Source organism: Ursus arctos, unplaced genomic scaffold (assembly GCF_023065955.2).
Source record: "Ursus arctos isolate Adak ecotype North America unplaced genomic scaffold, UrsArc2.0 scaffold_5, whole genome shotgun sequence".
NCBI classification, from domain to species: Eukaryota; Metazoa; Chordata; class Mammalia; order Carnivora; family Ursidae; genus Ursus; species Ursus arctos.
In genome coordinates this window covers 33475828-33493912 of record NW_026623067.1, presented here as the reverse complement: position 1 = coordinate 33493912, position 18085 = coordinate 33475828, and the positions used below count along the sequence as shown (strand labels likewise).

At 51.1% G+C, this 18085-nt stretch overlaps 1 protein-coding gene across 4 annotated transcripts in view; it reads left to right on the top strand.

Moving 5' to 3' along the window:
- The window catches only part of LOC113261754 (core histone macro-H2A.1), a 76650-nt gene that overhangs the window by 47658 nt on the left and 10907 nt on the right, over positions 1-18085 (top strand). The window contains exons 5-7 of one of the 4 annotated variants that reach the window (XM_026508023.4): positions 3079-3189; positions 10547-10646; positions 17137-17226. In XM_026508023.4, coding sequence (XP_026363808.1) covers positions 3079-3189; positions 10547-10646; positions 17137-17226 — 301 coding nt within the window. Of the gene's footprint in view, positions 1-3078; positions 3190-10546; positions 10647-12352; positions 12444-17136; positions 17227-18085 lie in introns of all 4 variants that reach the window. The other 3 variants (XM_026508024.4, XM_026508025.4, XM_026508026.4) reach the window with 3 other exon arrangements.

Here is an 18085-nt window from a genome sequence, read left to right as displayed (position 1 = left end):
CATAGTGGTCGTACCAGTGTACAATGTGGGCAACGGCTTTAATGGAGGAGGCCATGAGCAAACGAATCACTGCTGGCATCACCAGTATTAATCATTACAGGCTCAGCCTTAAAACTTGGCTTTATAGGCAGCTCCTGACTCATACCAGGGACACAGGGAAGCTGTCACGGTCCCCTCCTCCCAATAGAGCTAGCTCCGTTTCTTGAATGCTTGAAATCTGTCAGTTAAGGCCTTTTTACCTCTAAAAAAAAAACCAACCAACCAAACAACAACAACAAAAAACAACCACCACCACCACCAAACAAACAAAAACACAAAAACCCAAGTATTTTTGGGCATAAGCACTAAATCCTTATTTACTTATCAACTGCATCCTATTCCCAAGCATTTACTGAACACCTCCTGTATGCATGGTGTTCACTGGGGTGGAGCAGTGATTCTCAAACTTTTTCTGCTTGCAGAACAACAATTTGAAAATCTTTGTATCTCACACATTTAAAATTTGACAGCTAAACTTCTGATAATAAATAAAAATCTGTGTAGGATGTATTTTTTGATATATAAAAACTGTTTTATCACTCATTTAAATGTATCCAAAGAAATCAAAATACTGTGCTGATTTGGAATACCACCATCATTTTAAAAGTATGTAGACAAGCTCTTTTTTAATAGGTGGAAAATTTACATTACTTTTCTCCTTGAGCCCGTATGTCCCTTTCACTTGTCCCACAGAATTTTATCCTAATGCCACACATTTAATGCTGGTGGTAGTATTGTGTTGATCTTCACAACAAAAATAATGTATATAATTTTAAGTTTTCTTGAAAAAATTTCTTGTGATCATAAAGGCACTAAATGCGGATTCTACAGGATTGGATAGTTATCACACTTATTAACATGCAGTTGATCAAACCAATAAATATTTTACAAATTTATTAACTATTAAGGAAAAAGTATTCTTGGAACTGTATGGGATAGATGGAGATATAGTTTTTACAATTAACTCAAGTTCTTAAGATAGAGACTTATTGCTAAAAACAGGTTCAGCATCCTGTATCTGTATATTTACAGGTGTAAGTACCAGGAATGTCTTGTTCTCACGCACGCGCACACACACACACACACACACACACACACACACACACACAAAAGTGGGAATGGAAAGGATTTTGTTAAAGTGACATCACTCAGTCCTCTGAACTCGAGTTAAGTGCCAACAGTCACCTAGTAATCTGTCATCAATTCGTTTTAATATGTTTTATTTTACAATTGTTTTCGATTGACAGAAAAGTTACAGAGAACGTACAGAGTTCCTCAGTACCCCTCACCAGTTTCCCCATTGTAATGTCTTCCATCACCCCGGTACATTGGTCACAACTAAGAAACTGGCGTTGGTACGTTACTATGAAGTCCGTCAAGCTGTCCTTTAATGACCTCTCATCTGTTAAGTCAATTGGGTATTTCTCCCATTTTGTTGAAAGCACAGAATTAGAAACATCTGAGTAGTGAAAGGATTTGTCACCCAGTCTTTCCCTTTCTTGTTTTCTGGAAAGTATATCAAAAAAGGCTTAGTAAGACTTAGCACGTAACTGTACGTTATACCTTTCACTGTTGGGTTCTCTTTCACTTGTCAAATCTGGTATACTGAAAGAATTAGGAAAACCATAATAGTGATCATTTTAACATATCTTTGCTAATGCCCTGTTTCTTGATAAAATGCTTTTTGTATTAGCATTAATATCCAAACCTTCTAGCTTCAGATTTAGCTCATTTAACTTACAGAAAATGTTCCAGGTTGGCCATAGAACTTAAATGTTAAAGCAACACTTCTTGTTAAAGCAGACCATAAAACTAGAATAATTTTCCAATGTAAGCAAACATGTTAACATGTGACTGAATCTGAGTCCCTAAACAGGCATCTGTACGGGCACAAACCTCGCCCTGAGGTTGCGATCCAGAGCCTTCCTCTAGGAAGGCGTGGCCATCTGGAATACCTCTCACCCCCCTGCTTGCTTGGTTTGCTCACACTGGAGAATCCCCTCAAGAGTGATGTACTTTTTGATAATAACTCAGGGCAAGGGAGGAGGTGGAGTGTCGAAACCCAAACTACCGTTGCTCCCACTCCCCTCAGTCTGTGACGTATCTGAGTGTAGACATCCCCAGATGAGCCAAGTTACCCGCTTCTCATACGGCCCTCCTACTTAACAGAAATGCATGAAAGACTGGTAAAGCCCCGTATCCCGACTCCCGGGGTGGGTGGGGGGTGCCATGCCAGTCAGGGGAAGCGGGACAAGGCTGGTGGTGCAAGGAGGTGGGGCGTGAGACCTCTGTCCCAGGTGCACATCACTCAGGGCAGATCAGTTGCAGGAAAAGTCCATTCGAAAGTGGAGGCTCTGGAAATTAATGAAACCTACCTGGACAACATATGTTGCAGGGCTCTTGGGAACCCCAGGGTATACATACTTGAGTCTGGTTGGGACGGGGAAGAAGCCCAGGAGCACGCTGATAGCCCTGCCCACCAGGAGGACGGGGAGTCCCCAGAGGCAGCGGGGCTCACCAGCAGCCACCATAGGGATCCTTCTCCAGGGCTGGTTTTCTCGAAGGACAGTCGGGGAGTGTCTTACGTCCTCGGCTAGAGAAGGTTGGAGGGTTATGGTCCTTGGTCTGATATTTGGCTCTTTGAGAATTCATGATCGGGAACAGTTTGCTTTTTCCCCTCACACTTGAATAGTGTGCAGACATCTAGAAAGCAAAGACCCTTAATTAAGAGACATTTAATTGGTCTAACTTTATGAAAAGTTGTTAGAGTTTATCACTCCACAGTAAAGGTTTGCCTTTAAGTAGCTCTATTTCGAGATTACGAAGTGATGAGACTACAGCTAACACTCTTGGTGGGACTCCCGGACCTCAAAGAGCCTGCGGCTCCCACGTTGAGAAACACCGGAAAGTGGGGGTGGGTAGTTGCCCATTTCTCCAGGGTGACGGGTGGGGCCCTGGAGCCACCTCCCTGGTAGAAAGCCCCGATTCCTTGGTGCTCTGCCTGTGTGGGCCTCACAGTGACTCTTGTATTTGTGCAAGAAGAAGCAGGGGGAAGTCAGCAAGGCCGCCAGTGCCGACAGCACCACCGAGGGAACGCCAGCGGACGGCTTCACGGTCCTCTCCACCAAGAGCCTCTTCCTCGGCCAGAAGGTAGGCAGACACGTGGCCTCGGTCGGCTCGCGCCCTGGGACGGATGGGTGGAGGCCACCTCTGCTGCAGGAAGGCCTGGGGGTTCCTGGAGGCCGCTCCTGGGCTGGGGGCAGTGGGTGGAGGAGTGGGCGGCCGGGGCTTTTGGGGTGGCCTCAGGGAGGGCCGAGGCAGGAGTGCAGGGGAGGGGGGGACTGTCTCGGTGGGTGGGAAGAGGAGATAGCGCTGAAAGGAGGGGAGGCCACTCCTGCTGTGTTGGGGGGGGTGGTTCGGGACAGCCTGGGGTTAGTCTGCAGAAGGAGCTGCTAATGTGGGATTAAACGGGTCATCATGTAGCCTCGGCCAGAAAAACAGCCCAAAGTCAAAGCTGGGTCTTGGAAAAGGAAAGGTCTAGCAGGCAGCCCGCTCGCTCCGGGGGGCCCTGCAGGCAGAGCCTCTGATTGGGGGGCGGGATCATGTCTAAACATCCTTAGGTAACGGGTACACTGAGCCACCTCTCGACTCCTCAAGCCAATCTTTTGTTTGTTGTAACCGCGGGCACTGTATTTTCAGCCATCCCAGTGACGCCGCTTTGCCAGGACGCCATGGTTTCGTAAAAGATGATTCACTTTTGTTGAAAATAAAAATGATGCAAAGGCTTTTAAGACCTGAGAGTGAGAGTTAATTAATATTTCTCTATTAACACCAAAAAAGGGGGGGTGGAGAAAGAGGGAATTCCATTTCTCTTAATTTTGTAATCCTACATGAAAGAAAATGAAAGGCGTGAATTTGACCTTCTGTGTAAATTGCTTTGTGGCTAACAACTTGGTTCTGAAGCTGCATCATTTTTACAACCTCACTGTCAATTTTCTTTCGCATCTCAAGTGACACAGCCCTCCTGCTCCTGCCTTGCAAGTGCTCCTTCTCCCCTCCCCCTCCTCCCCGTCCTGACTGCACTCAGGCTCTCATGATGCCATTCCTGTGCCGGACCCTGTGTTCCAGCAAGTAACCATCGCAGCTAACATTTTATAACCATTATCTGTACTTTGTATGCATTTTTCAAAGGACAAAAAAAAAAAGTCAGCAGCGCTTGTCATCTTAAGGTCGGGGGTTTTGAAAGTTTTCATTGAAGATATTTTTTATTTATTTTAAAAATTTCAACTCAGCAGTGAAGGCAACCACCTGGGTCTACTTTCACACCCTTTAACATGTCCTTTGGGTCATATACTGGGTGTTCATGGGAAGCGTCGTCCCGGTTGTTGTGGTTTGATTTCAAGTGTGAGCGCCCCTGTGCTCGGGAGCAGCTCCAGTGTGCTTCTGATCCCCGGTGCGGACCGTCCGCCGGGCTTGCAACCTGCCGGGCAGGTAGAGCAGCTCCGGCCCTCCTGCTGTCCCCACCGCCCCTCGCTCTTTCCTCCACCCCACCTTTGGGTGCCCTGACCCTGGCTTCTCCCTTCCCTGTGTGGTTCTTGCTACCTCCTGCCGGCCCCCCCAAAGCCAGCCTCCTCTCAGAACTCCTCACACGCCCTTCCCTGGAGAGTAGCCGCGCTCAGCCACACCAAGGTCCACGTACAGATGGATGTCCTTCTTGATCCTGAGATTGGGGTCCTGTCCGAGCTCTGCTGCACGTGAGCCCTGGAAGGGAGGCGGCACAGGCTGCACACACCTGGCTAGTTCCCCTGCACCGAGCAGCGCCCTCTTCCCCGCCATCTGGGGTCTGCCTGGTCTCGGCACCAGCAGCCCCAGGCGTAATGGTCCCACAAAGTACAAACCAGCGAGTACTGACGGTACTCCATGCAGGGGTGGGGAGACCAGAAAGCTCTAGAGAAGTAGCGATACTCTAGAATAACCTACAGGGGCGTCATTTAGTGTTCTTTAAGAAACAGAAAAATGGAAGACAGTGACTTGACAGACACTCATGTGCCCGGTACTGATGTGCTGGCTTTGGAAGGGAGAGTCTGAAAGGACGGGTTGAGCTGGACCCAGTGTAAAGTGGCCCGCTGTCAGAGAGGGAGCTGAGTGCAGACCCAGGCGGACCACCCACCTGCTTCCCCACGTCACGCGCTTAGATGTCAGCAGGGGAGAACAGGCACCAAGCCACCGAGAGGCCGTGCTCCGCGTTAAGAGTGCTTCCAGATTAATGACCCGAGAGTCGCATAGCCAGGACGAGGTAGCCCCAAATCCAGGACCAAAAGTGGCGTTGTGGAGTAAGGCGGCCCTTCAGGTCAGCCTGGGCCCCGAGTCAGGAAGCAGGGTGCCAGCAGCCCCTCCTGGAGCCCTGGGCCCCTGGGGGGTGACGCGCAGCAGGTGCTGATCCCCGGGAGCATTACTTGCAAGCAGTACTTTCCGGCCCTTGGTTGGCTGTTACCATGGGGTGAAAGTCACGGCATGTAAAGCAAAAGTGGCAAGAGCCCTAAAACTGACGTGACTTTTCTCGCAAAGCACATTTTAAAATGTCATTCTTCCAGATGATAGTGTTGACTTAGATTTTTGGAAATGTCCTAGAAAGGGTGCCTGAGAAGGAAGACGGGATAGTACCCGGGATTCTCTGAATCGTGCCTTGCCACCTGTGACGGTGAAGCCGATGCTTGACTCTTGCAAGCACGCGACGGTAGGGAAAGGTGATCCCGCAGCCCGCACGGCCTTGCCAGGCCTGGTTGCTAAGCTGCTCGCAGGGGAAGCCCGCCCGGGGCTCAGGAGTCCGGGATCTCGTTATTGTTGATCAGGTCTCGGGAGGAAGCGTCCTCACGACTCTGCTTCTGCCCAGTGTTCACTTCTTTCGAAAAGAAGACATGCTGTGAATCTGAATCCACCGAATGTTTTTGCTTTGTGCTTCCACAGAGATTCGCAGCTTCCTTTTGGGGATTTGAAAACCTGGTGGTTTTATTGCCAAAGAAAATTCTTCCAGTGTGTACTTGTATAAATCTGGGCCCGTGGCAGCAAATGATTTAAGGCTTTCTTGGTAGGGTCAGCATTATTTGAGGGAGCAGGGAAGGCAGCGTGAGGAGGCTATGAGTGGGTCTCCACGCCCCCCAGACTGTCAGGGTTGGAGCCGCAGCCCCGTCGGCTGCGGGGGTACTGTGGGTTGTCTGCCTCACAGACACACACGGCCGACTCCCGGGCCTGGAACACTGTAAGGAGAGAGGGAACATTAAAGCAGCAGTGAGGAGGGAAGGGTCGATGCCCTCGTTCTGCGCCATGGCTGATGATTGGTGTCTGAGACGTAGCAACAGGGCTGGCTCTGCACCTGGGCCTCTAGCCGTGGCCACCTGTGTCCTTGTCTTTGAGTGATGGGTTCTAGCCTGAGACCCACCAGATGTCACCACCAGACCTGAGGCCTTTGGGAGAACTGAAGCTGGGGACGTGTGCAGGGTGGGACGCAGAGCACAGTTAAAGGAGCCCCTTTAGCCCAGAGGCTGGGCAGGCGTGGGCCACGGAGAAGACGTGGCCCTCCATTGGGCTACAAACAGTTTTATGGAGCACCTCACCCTTTCCCCCTGCCTTGGTCGAAGTGGACTCTGGGGACAGGAAGAGTTACATTTTACAGGGCTAGCACAAGGAAATACGGCTGGTCAGTGTTCTCCCTCCCTTGTCCATCATGAGGCCAGGAGACACACCAGAATTGGACAATGACGGCCAGATCCAACATGTCAGTCAGATACTGTTTATCAATTACTCTCATTTCCTAAAATTGAGTTTTTAAACAATACGTTAAAAAAAAATAGGTCATGTCAAGGCACAGCCCACATGTCTGTCTAGTAGTTCCAAGCCATGGCTCCTTCCCTGTCACTGGCAGGCTGCCTCCTGACCTGCTGTGAGTGGTAGGGGCCCAGCCTTCCTTCCAGGAGGCCAGGTTGGCCCTGAGCCACCTCAGGTCCAAGCCAGGCCAAGGGCCCGGTTCCTGAGCTCTGGCATTTCCATTAGCCCTACTTTAAGAGAAGGGAGATGTTCATTTCACCTCAGAGTTGTTGGGGTGTTGGACATTCAAGTCCAGCTCTGTCTGAGCACCATCTCAGGCATCGTGTGGCACTCAGGGCTAAGAGACAGGCCACGCTCCACCTTCTAGGAGCTTCTAGAGATGAGTTCACTCATGATTAGAGAACAAGGACTGACATGGATATAACCACTAGAGGGAAGATGGGGGCATAAAAGACAGAGACACTGGCTGTAGCTGAGATTAATCAGGGCCCAGAAGTGGAAGGGTCTTGCAGGACACTTGGCTAAGTCCCCTTCTTCCAGTTCCACAGCCATGTAGGACCCCCTTCTGCTCTGTACCTGGCAGTATCCTTTGGTCACTCTGTGGCCAACAATCTTCAGATATTTTAAGTTCCTCATGCTTTGGGTTAAAACTGATTTTTCCACCATTTCCAGTGATAAGACAAAGGAGCAGTGACCTTATGCAAATTCTGAAATCATCAGTGACCCTCCTGCCTCCCAGAGAATCAGACTAAATATGAGAATATGCACAGGTGCCTGGAAATCTTGCTTCCTGCCCCCCTCTGCCCCTGCCCTGTGCTGCAGACAGCCGCACGGTCCCTGGGGGAGCAGGGGCTGGGACTTCCTAGGACTGCCTGTCTTTCCTGGTCCTACCAGGCTGATTTGTGTGCAGCCACAGGACTGCAGGATCCTTGTCAGACCTCTGCACACATGGCCTATTTGTATGTCATGCTCACGGGGTTTCTTCTCCTGTCCAGGGGAGCTGTGGCCTTTGTTCTTGACCATTTCACTGTTGGCTTCTGTCCCCTGGCCTGCCTGCCCAAGCCGAGCTGGTTACCCCTGTGTCTCTCAAAGTGCCTGTGGCAGTTTGTCCTCTCCCCTCCCACCCGTGCCTCTCCCAGACTTACACACAGAGTCCCTCCGCCCCAAACACATGCTTCATAGTCCAGAGGTGGTTTTCAAAAAATACTTGTATGTGTTTAACCGCAGCAAACTGTTCTGCGGCTCAGGCCCTCAGCCTGAGGACTTGTGCTGAGCCTGGCGCACGGCGGAACATAGTCGGAAAAGCCAGAGTCCGATGCCGGGGAGAGTGAGACAGGACTCGGTTAGCCGGGAGTTCTCCTGGCTGGTGGTAGTGGCTCCCTGTGCTGCAGCATTCTGGGCTTCCAAGAGTGGGGCACCTCTTGTCAGGAAGGTGAGGAGTCCAGAGGGAACCGGGAATTCTCCAAGGAGTTTGTTCTGTTTGCAACCACTCCCTTGCTCCAGCAAAGCACTAAAGCTCCCCCGCCCCCAGTTTCTCCAGAGATCGCATTCCCCAGGCGCAGAGACAGTCTTCGGGGGTCTTCTCTGCTAGCTGAATCCAAGCCCATGGAAATAGCTGGTTTCCCAATGAGGCACTTGCAAGTATAGCTTCAGAAGCATCTATACTGTTGGGGAAAAAATAGCATGAATTTTAGGGATTTGAACATGTATATTTTTAACAAACAAGAAAGAGAACTCATAGATTCCTTCAAAGTATACTCATCCATGCCACCCCAAGTCAAGTGTTGCTTTCCCTTTTTTCTCCTTTCCCTTCCTCCCTCAATAACCTCTTGCTACTTCATAGTGTAGGGTTTTAGGGTGGGGTTTTATTTAGAGCGGGGGAGGCAGGGCGTTTTAGCTTAATTTGAGTTTTTATAAACAGCATTTGCTTAAAGTTAGATGCAAAGATGCAATACTTACCTGGTATCATAACCAAACCCTTTACCTTGTCCTGAATCCTGACCGTTCACTTGCCTTCCTGGAGTGCCCCCTCCCCCTTCAGTCTGTGCCCACCCACACCCCTTGTCCCTGAACGCAGCACTCACTCAGCAACCTGGCCCCGATGCTGGTCTCTTCTCTGCCTCTGTCCCAGCACCAGAGCCTGCAGTGCGGACAGCTCTGCTGTGTGAGGTCCCCCCAGTGGGCTTCCTCCAGCTTTGGGGATATTGGTGGTCCCTAAACCACCCTGCAGTGCTGGGAACCACACCCCAGGAAGTCCCCATGGAGAAAACTTCTTCCCCTTCCACCTTCCAGCCCTAAGTAGAAATGGAGCCCACTGCCCTGTGGCAGGGCCTGGCTAAGTCTTTCCCCAGCCCAGCGTATGACCAGATTTATTTTATGAGTTTTGGTTTAAGTGGGTCCATTTTTTTGAGAATCTACAGAGTGCTTCTGGGAATGAGAAATGTGAGTTTATATTTCTGGTGCTTATAGAGTGTCAGGTTTTCTGTTTGGTTTTGTTTTCAACAAAACATTTGGCCCCAGAAATGCAGTGCCTTGGACCCAGGCTGCCAAGAGCCTCCCTGCCAAGTGTCTGCACACGGCCCTCTCGTCCGAGCGCGCCTGGACAGGGGCGGCTGTCCTGTTGGTCGCTGCGGCCGCAGGCAGCTCTTCCAGCCTGGATCCCAGTTGGTCCCAGGCACCGACTCCTCTGGGGGCTGCTTCGACATTGCTCTTTGCTGCAGCTGTTAGGAATTCGTGTCACTGGAGGATAAGCATCTTGGAGAGCACACGTGAGAGCACTTAGCTGCAGGCACTCGTACCTAAGAACAGGAAGGGAAAGGGTAGGACCCAGGACCTGGGACCGTAGTTCTGGGCCGGCTAATTCCTCTTGCCCCTCTTGACAGCTGAATCTAGAATTCAGGGCTCCTGTCAGCCAGTGGGTTGCTATAGCAACGGGATAACTGTGAGGAGGGAGGACATTCAGTGGCACTTCCAAAAAAGGCCAGTTGGTTTCTTGCTCCTGAAACTGGGGGAGATCCTCAAGCCAGTGGGGCCCAACAGAGTGCAACACTTGAAGAGATACCGCCTGGCTAGAGAGCCGCTCTTTCTCCTCCTGCCTGTCACCAGAACTGCGACCATTACCTGACTCCTAGGCACGGAAATTTAGATGTCACTAAGCAGCAGACCATCTCGCTCTTGGCCCCCTCTGAGCAGGGCAGGGGAGCCAGCTGGCCAGGAGGCAGGGTCAGGGGGACGGCCTTAAAAACCCATGGCCACTTGGAGGAGAATGGCAGGGCTGCTAGGGCTTTCCCAGACCAGCTAGGACTTGCGTAGCATCCCGGGGCTCAGAGAGGAGGTCACGTATACCCACCCCGGCCGTAAGCACTCTCCTTCTGGGTCCTGATAGCTGCACTCCTTTGTTTCTTCAAAGGGCGGTGGATCCCGCAGTCCACGTGGCTTAGGCCTCCCTCTTGCCCCAAGCTCGCCCAGCAGGTCCTGGCCCCTCAGCCCAGCTTGCTTCCTTCCAGCACCCTGAGCAGCACTCGAGTCTTGTTTGAAACGGATTCGTTAGCCAGCGACTCCCCATCCCCTGTGCGCCCAGCGCACCCGGAGTGCCCACTGCCCTTCATCTGTATCCCAAGGCTCACTTCTCTGTGACTTCCCGGCTGTCCTGTTATTTCCCACCTCATGCTTTTCTTTTCAGCTGAACCTTATTCACAGTGAAATCAGTAATTTAGCCGGCTTTGAGGTGGAGGCCATAATCAATCCTACCAATGCTGACATTGACCTTAAAGATGACCTAGGTAATTGGGGATGGGGTTTGGCACCGCCAGCTGTCAGATGAAAAGTTATGGAACCCAGAATTTAGGCTCTTCATCTTCTCAAACTTCCGGTGGGCAAACCAAATTCCCAAATCCAAGATGGACATTTGAGGGTAATGCTCACATCTGAATGCTTACTCACTCCAAGCCATTTCAAATGGAAATGATCTGATGACGTTTCATTAAGTGCAATTGGCTACTCTCCCCCTTGATTGTCAATATATTGCTATCTAAATTCTCTTCCATAATGATCATACTGACTGCTGGTTACTTGGGAGGGATTTTTAAAAAATGTGTTTGTTTTTTTTTAGAACTGAAAAATCTCAGGTTGCTACAAAATGATAGTTTCTCCATTTAAGCCTTAATTAGAAATGGCAAAGCTTGAATGCACTTGAAAAGGAAGAGACAATTAAACTGCCATCAGCATATTGTGAAGTTGTCTTGAATCCACCAGCAAATTGGTTTCCCCCAAATTTACCTCCTACTCCGTTTTTCCTACGACCGAAAACAGTATATGACTGCATGCCAATTTGATGAATTATTTGATTGGAGGGTGATACTAAACAGAAGGGCAGCACCTCTTTCTGAGTGAGTTCCTAACTCTGCCCCAGAGCCATGGCGTCTCCCCAGCTCCGGGCAAGCCAAGAGGTGCCGCTCAGGTGTCCGATTCCGGGGCTTGACGGTCGCAGAGAGGAGCTCTGCGGGCTCAGTGAAGGCTGCTGTCCTCTTAGCTGTGAGCCTCGCCAGGGGCAGCAGGCGGGCAGATGCCCACTGAGGCAGCCTCCTGCCTGATGCTGACTTAGGTATGTTTCCAAAGCCTTTCGTTCCCACCTTTGGCTGCCTTCGTGCGGCGGCCGCCTCTCTTACTGGGAGAGATGCTCATTCTCGAGCCTGGGCCCGACCCTCCCAAACTAGGTATGATTGTGGGCTGGAAACATGGGAGCGGGGACTCAAGAATGCCCTGCCCGAACTCATTTTCCACCCATATACTTTCTTTATACAGATATTTCCTTAAAAAAAAAAAAAAAAAAGGCCACAAGCTAGAAAAAGCAGGGATCGTATCCACAGTCCATTTTATATGTAAAATACATGAAAATAAGATAGACTAGAATAAATGGCAGACCTGGAGAAACATTTTTACACATTGAGCGGGAAGACAAGGCAAGTCTCTATGCACACATACTGTTTTCTTGGTTTGCAAGAGCTGTCCCTCGAAGGCAGACAAGACGATGCGTGTCGTTAGGAATAAAACTCCAGCTCTGAAAGTGGCTGCCAACAAAATGGAGAAACTTGTTGTTGTGGTCGGCCTGGTAGTCCACATTTTTTTTAAAACAGATGCCATGTTTTTAGTAGTCTTCTCAGTGGGGTGCCAGTCTTCTAGGCTTTTGCGAAGTGAGATGGGGCATTCGTTGTTTTGTTATTTCTTTTACTCTTTGGAAATGATCTCATGTGTGTGTTTCTCTTTTTTTGGACATGTCATTCAAATGTTTAATTTAAACATGTCACATTTGCTATTCCTCCTCCTCACCCCCATCCACGTGTGCGCACACTTCGTGGACTGATTGCCCCTTGGGCTCATATGTTGGAATCGACCAGGTAGGCCAGCCCTGCCATTGGGCAGTAGTAAATGTGCCTGTGCGTGGGTCTCGGTCCAACACAGTTGATATACATTTGTTTACCTGTTATAGTTGCAAGTTGTACAGGCTGACATTGCCTCGATCGACAGTGAGGCTGTCGTTCACCCGACAAACACTGACTTCTACACCGGTGGTGAAGTAGGTAATGCCTAGCCGGGTGCTGCCGAGTGTGTGTGTGCATGGTCGGTCGGCCGCCGCAGACAGCTTGACCCTTGGACAGCTATGCAGGGCTGCATTCATTTCACACTTCCAGCCGTCCTGACCTCCCCCAGGCCGCCCGTCCCCGGGCTGTGGACCCGAGAAACGACAGCTCGCTGTCGGCCCGGGCGCGCCACACGGCTCCCAGGTGGGCCCACTTCTGGTTTGGAGACTGGTTCGGCAACGTCATTTCAGTGCTCGCTGCACGAGGCACAGCTTTGTGGGAGACTGGGTTCCCCCTTGAGTTAGCGGCAAGGAGGGTGCAGCCAGGTGGGCCGAGTGGCTTCCCAGACCACTTCCGTGCCGTCCGTAGGCCGGACACGCAGGGATGTCTGTGCACGGGTCCCTGCCCCCCCCCCCCGGCCCCCACCCCCACTTCAGTGTCAGAAGCACCCTTCCCTGACCATGGCCTTGAAGCCTCAGGGGCACTTAGAGAACACACTGGGGTTCTCAGACCTTAACTGCATGAAAGGCACCTCATTCTGATGTGCGGTCCCTAGACCACTCGAGAAACACTCTCCTAGACCCAGAAAGCCCCTTCCTGTCCCCTGGCAGCTGCCCGCGTCGTCTCTTGGCTTGTGGCGCTCACCAGCGGAAGGTGGGGTGAGGGGGAGAGAGGCCCAGGCTGGGTGCCGAGCACCACGGCCGCAGACTTGCTGCTTGAATGGCAGGGACTGCCCTGCTTGGAAGGTGCACTGTGGGCTTGCTTCAACCAGGGGGCATCCGGATGTTTTGGCAAAAAGGCACAGGGTGAGAGCTAGGTGCAAGGGGCTTAAATCATAGCCTTGCCATTGCCTGGTGATGAGCGCTGGGCTAGTAACTTCTCAGCGCCTCAGTTTCCCTATGGATAAAAGAGTGATCATGAGAATGATGGATGTTCATATAAGCAAAGCACCTTGTTTTGTGCCTGCCCCATGATGGGTGCTTCCTGTCTCTCACCCTCAGGGGCATCTAGGATTTTGCCAGTAAGTGTGCCTGTCCCGAGAGCAGCATGGTGCCTGTACATTTGAGCACGGCTTCCTAAAGCAGTGCCCTTTCTAATAAAGGGCAAAAGTGAAGTCATCCTGGAGGCTGAGGCCCCCAGGACTTTCCTGAGTGTCCCAGACACGGGAAGCACGAACGCTGCAGCAGTCTGAGGCTGTCCAGCTCTGTTCAGTGTCGCTGGCAACGCCTGCCGTCCACAGCCTGCCCTAGCCACTGTGACCCGGGCTGATTGCTCTCCTGAGCATTTTGGATCTCGGACGTGGATGGAAAAGACGAATGGGCCGGGATTCGCTAAGGCGTCCAGGCCAAAATGAAATCAGGCTGTCAACAATTAAAATAAACTCCACTTTCACGAGATCTTGGAGGAGTTTAAGAGCTCCTAAGTCAGTCAGCTTAAGAGAAAGATACTCCCTTTCTTAACCAAATGAAAACTTGATGGGAGGGAAGTACTTCTTTGGAGGAGAATAAACAGCAGGCAAGGGGCTTATCTTTCTGCCTGGAGTGACTAAGGCTTGGGTTCACCCTGCCGTCCAGGAATTGGGGTGAAATAGAACTGAGAAAGCTCCCAGTGCAAAAGTATCTCTCCCCCCCCCCCCCCCCCCCCCCAGGCTCACGGAGAAGAGAAAGCCGACTTTCTCTGCTGTGGAAGGAGGGTGTTCCCCAGCATTAGCGATGCCCAGAGGTAGAGCTGGAGGCTTTGAGGCGGGGGCAGGAGCCAGTTTTGGGGTAATAGAGAACCTAGTCCTTCCAGAACCGTGACCAGAACTGGTCTGCTAGGAATCGTGACAGTACTAATACTTTCCCCTGTGATGTGCTGGCCCTCACCCCACTGACACATGCAGGGGAGGCACGATTAGCCTCGGTGACCTGTCAGTCGCCCAGCTCCCAGAGCTTGTGCAAGGTCACCTGGCACATCACTGGCGGACGCCGTCCCAGCTGGAGAAGAACCTCAGCAAGTCCAGACAGCTTTACTGGTCGAGGAGGACCGCAGATGACTGTGCCAGAACCCAGGTCTTCCAAAGCTCGCCTCAGTGCTTTTTCTCGGTGAACCAGTCCAGACTAGTACTGAGCCCACCTATCTTTTACATTTCCAAAACAATAACAAACCAGATTCATCCGTGGTCTCAATTGGTGCCAGCTCCCATTTCGATGTGCGAGAGGGGAAAAGAGGAAGCTAGGACACGGTCGCTCCATTTCTCCCAATGGGTGTGAATTCCTGAGACCCGAGACTGCTGGAAGAAGGAATGCCAGTGCAGGAATGCTTAGCCCCGTGATTAACTCTTACCCATCACAGTTCTTTCTAACAGTGAAATAGACCACAGGCTTAGCCTGACATTTGTCCAAGCCTAAATTTTCGCTTAGGCTGTTTTGAACACTGATACTTATGCCTGCTTTCTAAGCATGAAATAATGTTCTTGTTCTCATGGGAGTAACACATGTTTATGCTTGGGGGCAAAGAAGCCAATTGCTTTACGATTAACCCTGAAGTGGAGCCTAAAAAGCAAGAGTCTTCCATGATGAGTGTTGACAATACAGTTGCAACGGGCCTGTTTCTTGTTACAAAGTACACGTGTGTCTACATGAACATGTGCATACATGTGTGTGTGTAGGGTCCAGTCCTGAACCGCGGTGATTGCCTGCCACCCGGGGTTCAATTTTTTTAAGTTTGGGAAATGCATTGAGTGTATTTTAACTTGCAAGTTTCACTTCTAATTAAAGCAAGATTTAATTATAAGTAAAAATTTTAAAGTAAACACTCTTCCTAAGATAAAACACCTTTAATGATACATCAGCCCATTTTCTTCATACTGTCTGCTTTAGAAAGGAGTTGGTAGTATGAATATAGTACTGATTTTATTTTACCCTCCAAATTTCTCCGTTTCCCCCCACAGAGTATGTACGATAGAGAACGCAGACCTAACGGAGCTCTGCCTGGAGCAGATCGGTTTCCCCTCCTCCAGCTTGAGAACGGGTCAGGAGGGAAGGCCAGACCAGGGGTGCTGGGCAGCAGCGTTTGGGACCCGGCAAATTCCGACTTAAAGATTCCTTTTTCTCAGTTGCCCGATCCTTTGAGTGAACCCGTAATTGGGCCTCACTCCCCTGGGTCGGATCCCTAAAATCTGCACTTCCTGCAGGGTGGAGGTGGCCACGAGGCCCGACCCTGCGCCCTCAGGCCCATTCAGCCACCCGCTGTGATGCTGGTTTCTGTCAGAAATGTGCAGCAGTGCCGCAGCCGTTAGAAGTCTCTGGAGTGGATGTATTTTCCCTCCTGATTCCTCTGCCATTGAAAGCGTCCGTGACTGCTGTCCAAGACAGGCGAAGGCGTGAGGGTCTAGTCCCGGCTAATGAGGGATGCTGGCTCCCTCCCCAGGCATCCCACGCTAATCCCTCCGAAAGCCGGGCCTTCTCTTAGACATCTGAGACTCCCCACGGGTGATGGCCTGCTGGTCACGTTCATTCTCGCACCCCAGACTTGCTGCCGGTCAGCGTGCCCTTCCTTCCCGATACTTCCCGGGGTTAGTTCACTTCTCCAGAACCGTTCTGCCAAAGACAAACAGACCTAGTCACGAAAGGGTGATCCCAAGAGAATTTGGGCTGGTGCACTCCCATGTGCCCTGACTGACACATGCCACAATGTGCCAAGTGCAACTTAGAATTTTCCAAGATAAATGGTGAATCTTAAGGGGAGTATTTTATCCTCTTGTGAGGAAAAGTACTTTAAAATGTGCAAAACTGATGAATCAGAGCTTAAGGAAGACTGAGACCCCATTTTGGCTAAACCTGAAAGGGTGACGTCGTTGGGTTCGAACGCTGTCTGCTGTGCCCGCGGGGCCGTGAAGCAGCAGGCCGCACGGAGGCTGGTCGTCTCGGGTGGGCACTCCGCGTTCACGGCACGAGCGGAACGCTCAGCAAGCCCCGGCCTTCAAGGAACGGGGCTGCCTGCCTCCGCTGGGTTAATCTTGAAAATCTGGCCCTTTCATGTGGTACAAGCTCGCCTTTAAGCTCTGCTTCTGATGTTGCCTTCCTTTACCTAAAGTGATTCTGAGTCATTAGTGTGATGAAGGAAATACTGTCTGAGGCCTTTTTTTTTTTTTTTCCACATATGATGCCAGAGCTGCAAAATAGGAATGAAGCCTGGTACCGATGCTGGTCCAGAGGCGGCCAGACTTGAGTGCTCGCTTCTGGGCCAGTGGCCAAGGGCAGACCTGGCTCCCTCCCGGGAACATGGTATGCTTCCCCACAGCCTCCTTATTCGGGGGTTCTCCCCAGAGACACAGAAGAAAGTCCAGGGGAGGCATGAGCCTCCGAAGCCAACACCGTCTGGCTTCTCACAGGACTGAAAAGCGTGCAGGGAGGTGCGCCTGCAAGAAACAGGCATATCCCGTGGCCCTCCCATCTCCGGCCTTTCTCGGATTACTCCGAGTCACCCCCAAATGTGGGACAGTGAAGACCGCTCAGTGGTCATTGGCCAGCGGTGGATCCTTTCTAAACGTCACTTTAATGACTTCACCAAGGCTTAGTTCGTGTTTTGCAGCTGTGTGGAAATTTAGCTGGTCAGATCATTGGAAGTCTGTAATCACCTGACATGCTAAGTGTCTGTCTGTGCCCCAAGACGCAAGAATGGCCGTCTGACCTCCCCCGTCCTTGTCTAGGAAACACGCTGGAGAAGAAAGGTGGCAAGGAGTTTGTGGAAGCTGTTCTGGAACTGCGAAAAAAGAACGGGCCCTTGGAAGTCGCTGGAGGTGAGTTGGGGAAGCGCCCTGCTTATCTGGGCGTGCTTCATGCCGCGTCAGGAGAACCGGGTCGTGAGGCATCTTGGAACACAGGTGCGTGGCCATCGCACCTGTCTCCAAGCCGGAGCCACAGGGATGCCCGCCGGCTTTAGAACTGGGACTGACCACGTGCAAATAGTCAGGGGGAGCTTAAGGGTGGTGCAAACTACCCTTCCACTTTTTTTTCTTTATTGCTCAAAATAGCTTTTGTATGTTTGATGTCTAGACCTCTCATTTTAAGGAATTATAGCAGCCGAGTTTGGCAAAGCTAGGAGTCGAGAATTGTCGATAGTGATACTGAGCCATCTGCAGAAGTGCTGGGAGAAATGCAAAGGAATCCTTTTCATTCAGCCATCTGCGTTTTTAATGGGAAAAATAGAAATAGACATTCTTTGTTTGCCAGTCACACCTTTCCTGATACCAGGGGGTAGGAAAAGGACTTGGAACCTGCTGTAGGGAGAAGGAAGGATTGCTAAGAGCTAGAGGCAGGTCCTTATTCCTCTGCTGGCCTGGAATTTGAAACGTGAGGTGGTCAGTAGGACATGCAGGACGGAGGGCCGCCTCCGGGCCTGGATGTCCAAACAGTGGGGGGTGAGGCCCGGCTCATTCCACCAGCCGTGTAAGGACAAGCCATTCCCTCCCTTGCTTCTGGGCTCCCCTGTCTCTTCATACGAGATGGTCCCCAGTGCCCATTCTGTCTAGTAAATCCTATTTCTCTTTTAAAAAATGTAGATTAAATACAGGTGGCAACAGTTACTATATGCCTGCGACACCAGCCCTCTCTGAGGGTACAGTGGTGACCCTCCTGGGCTAGGCACGGAGCCCAGGG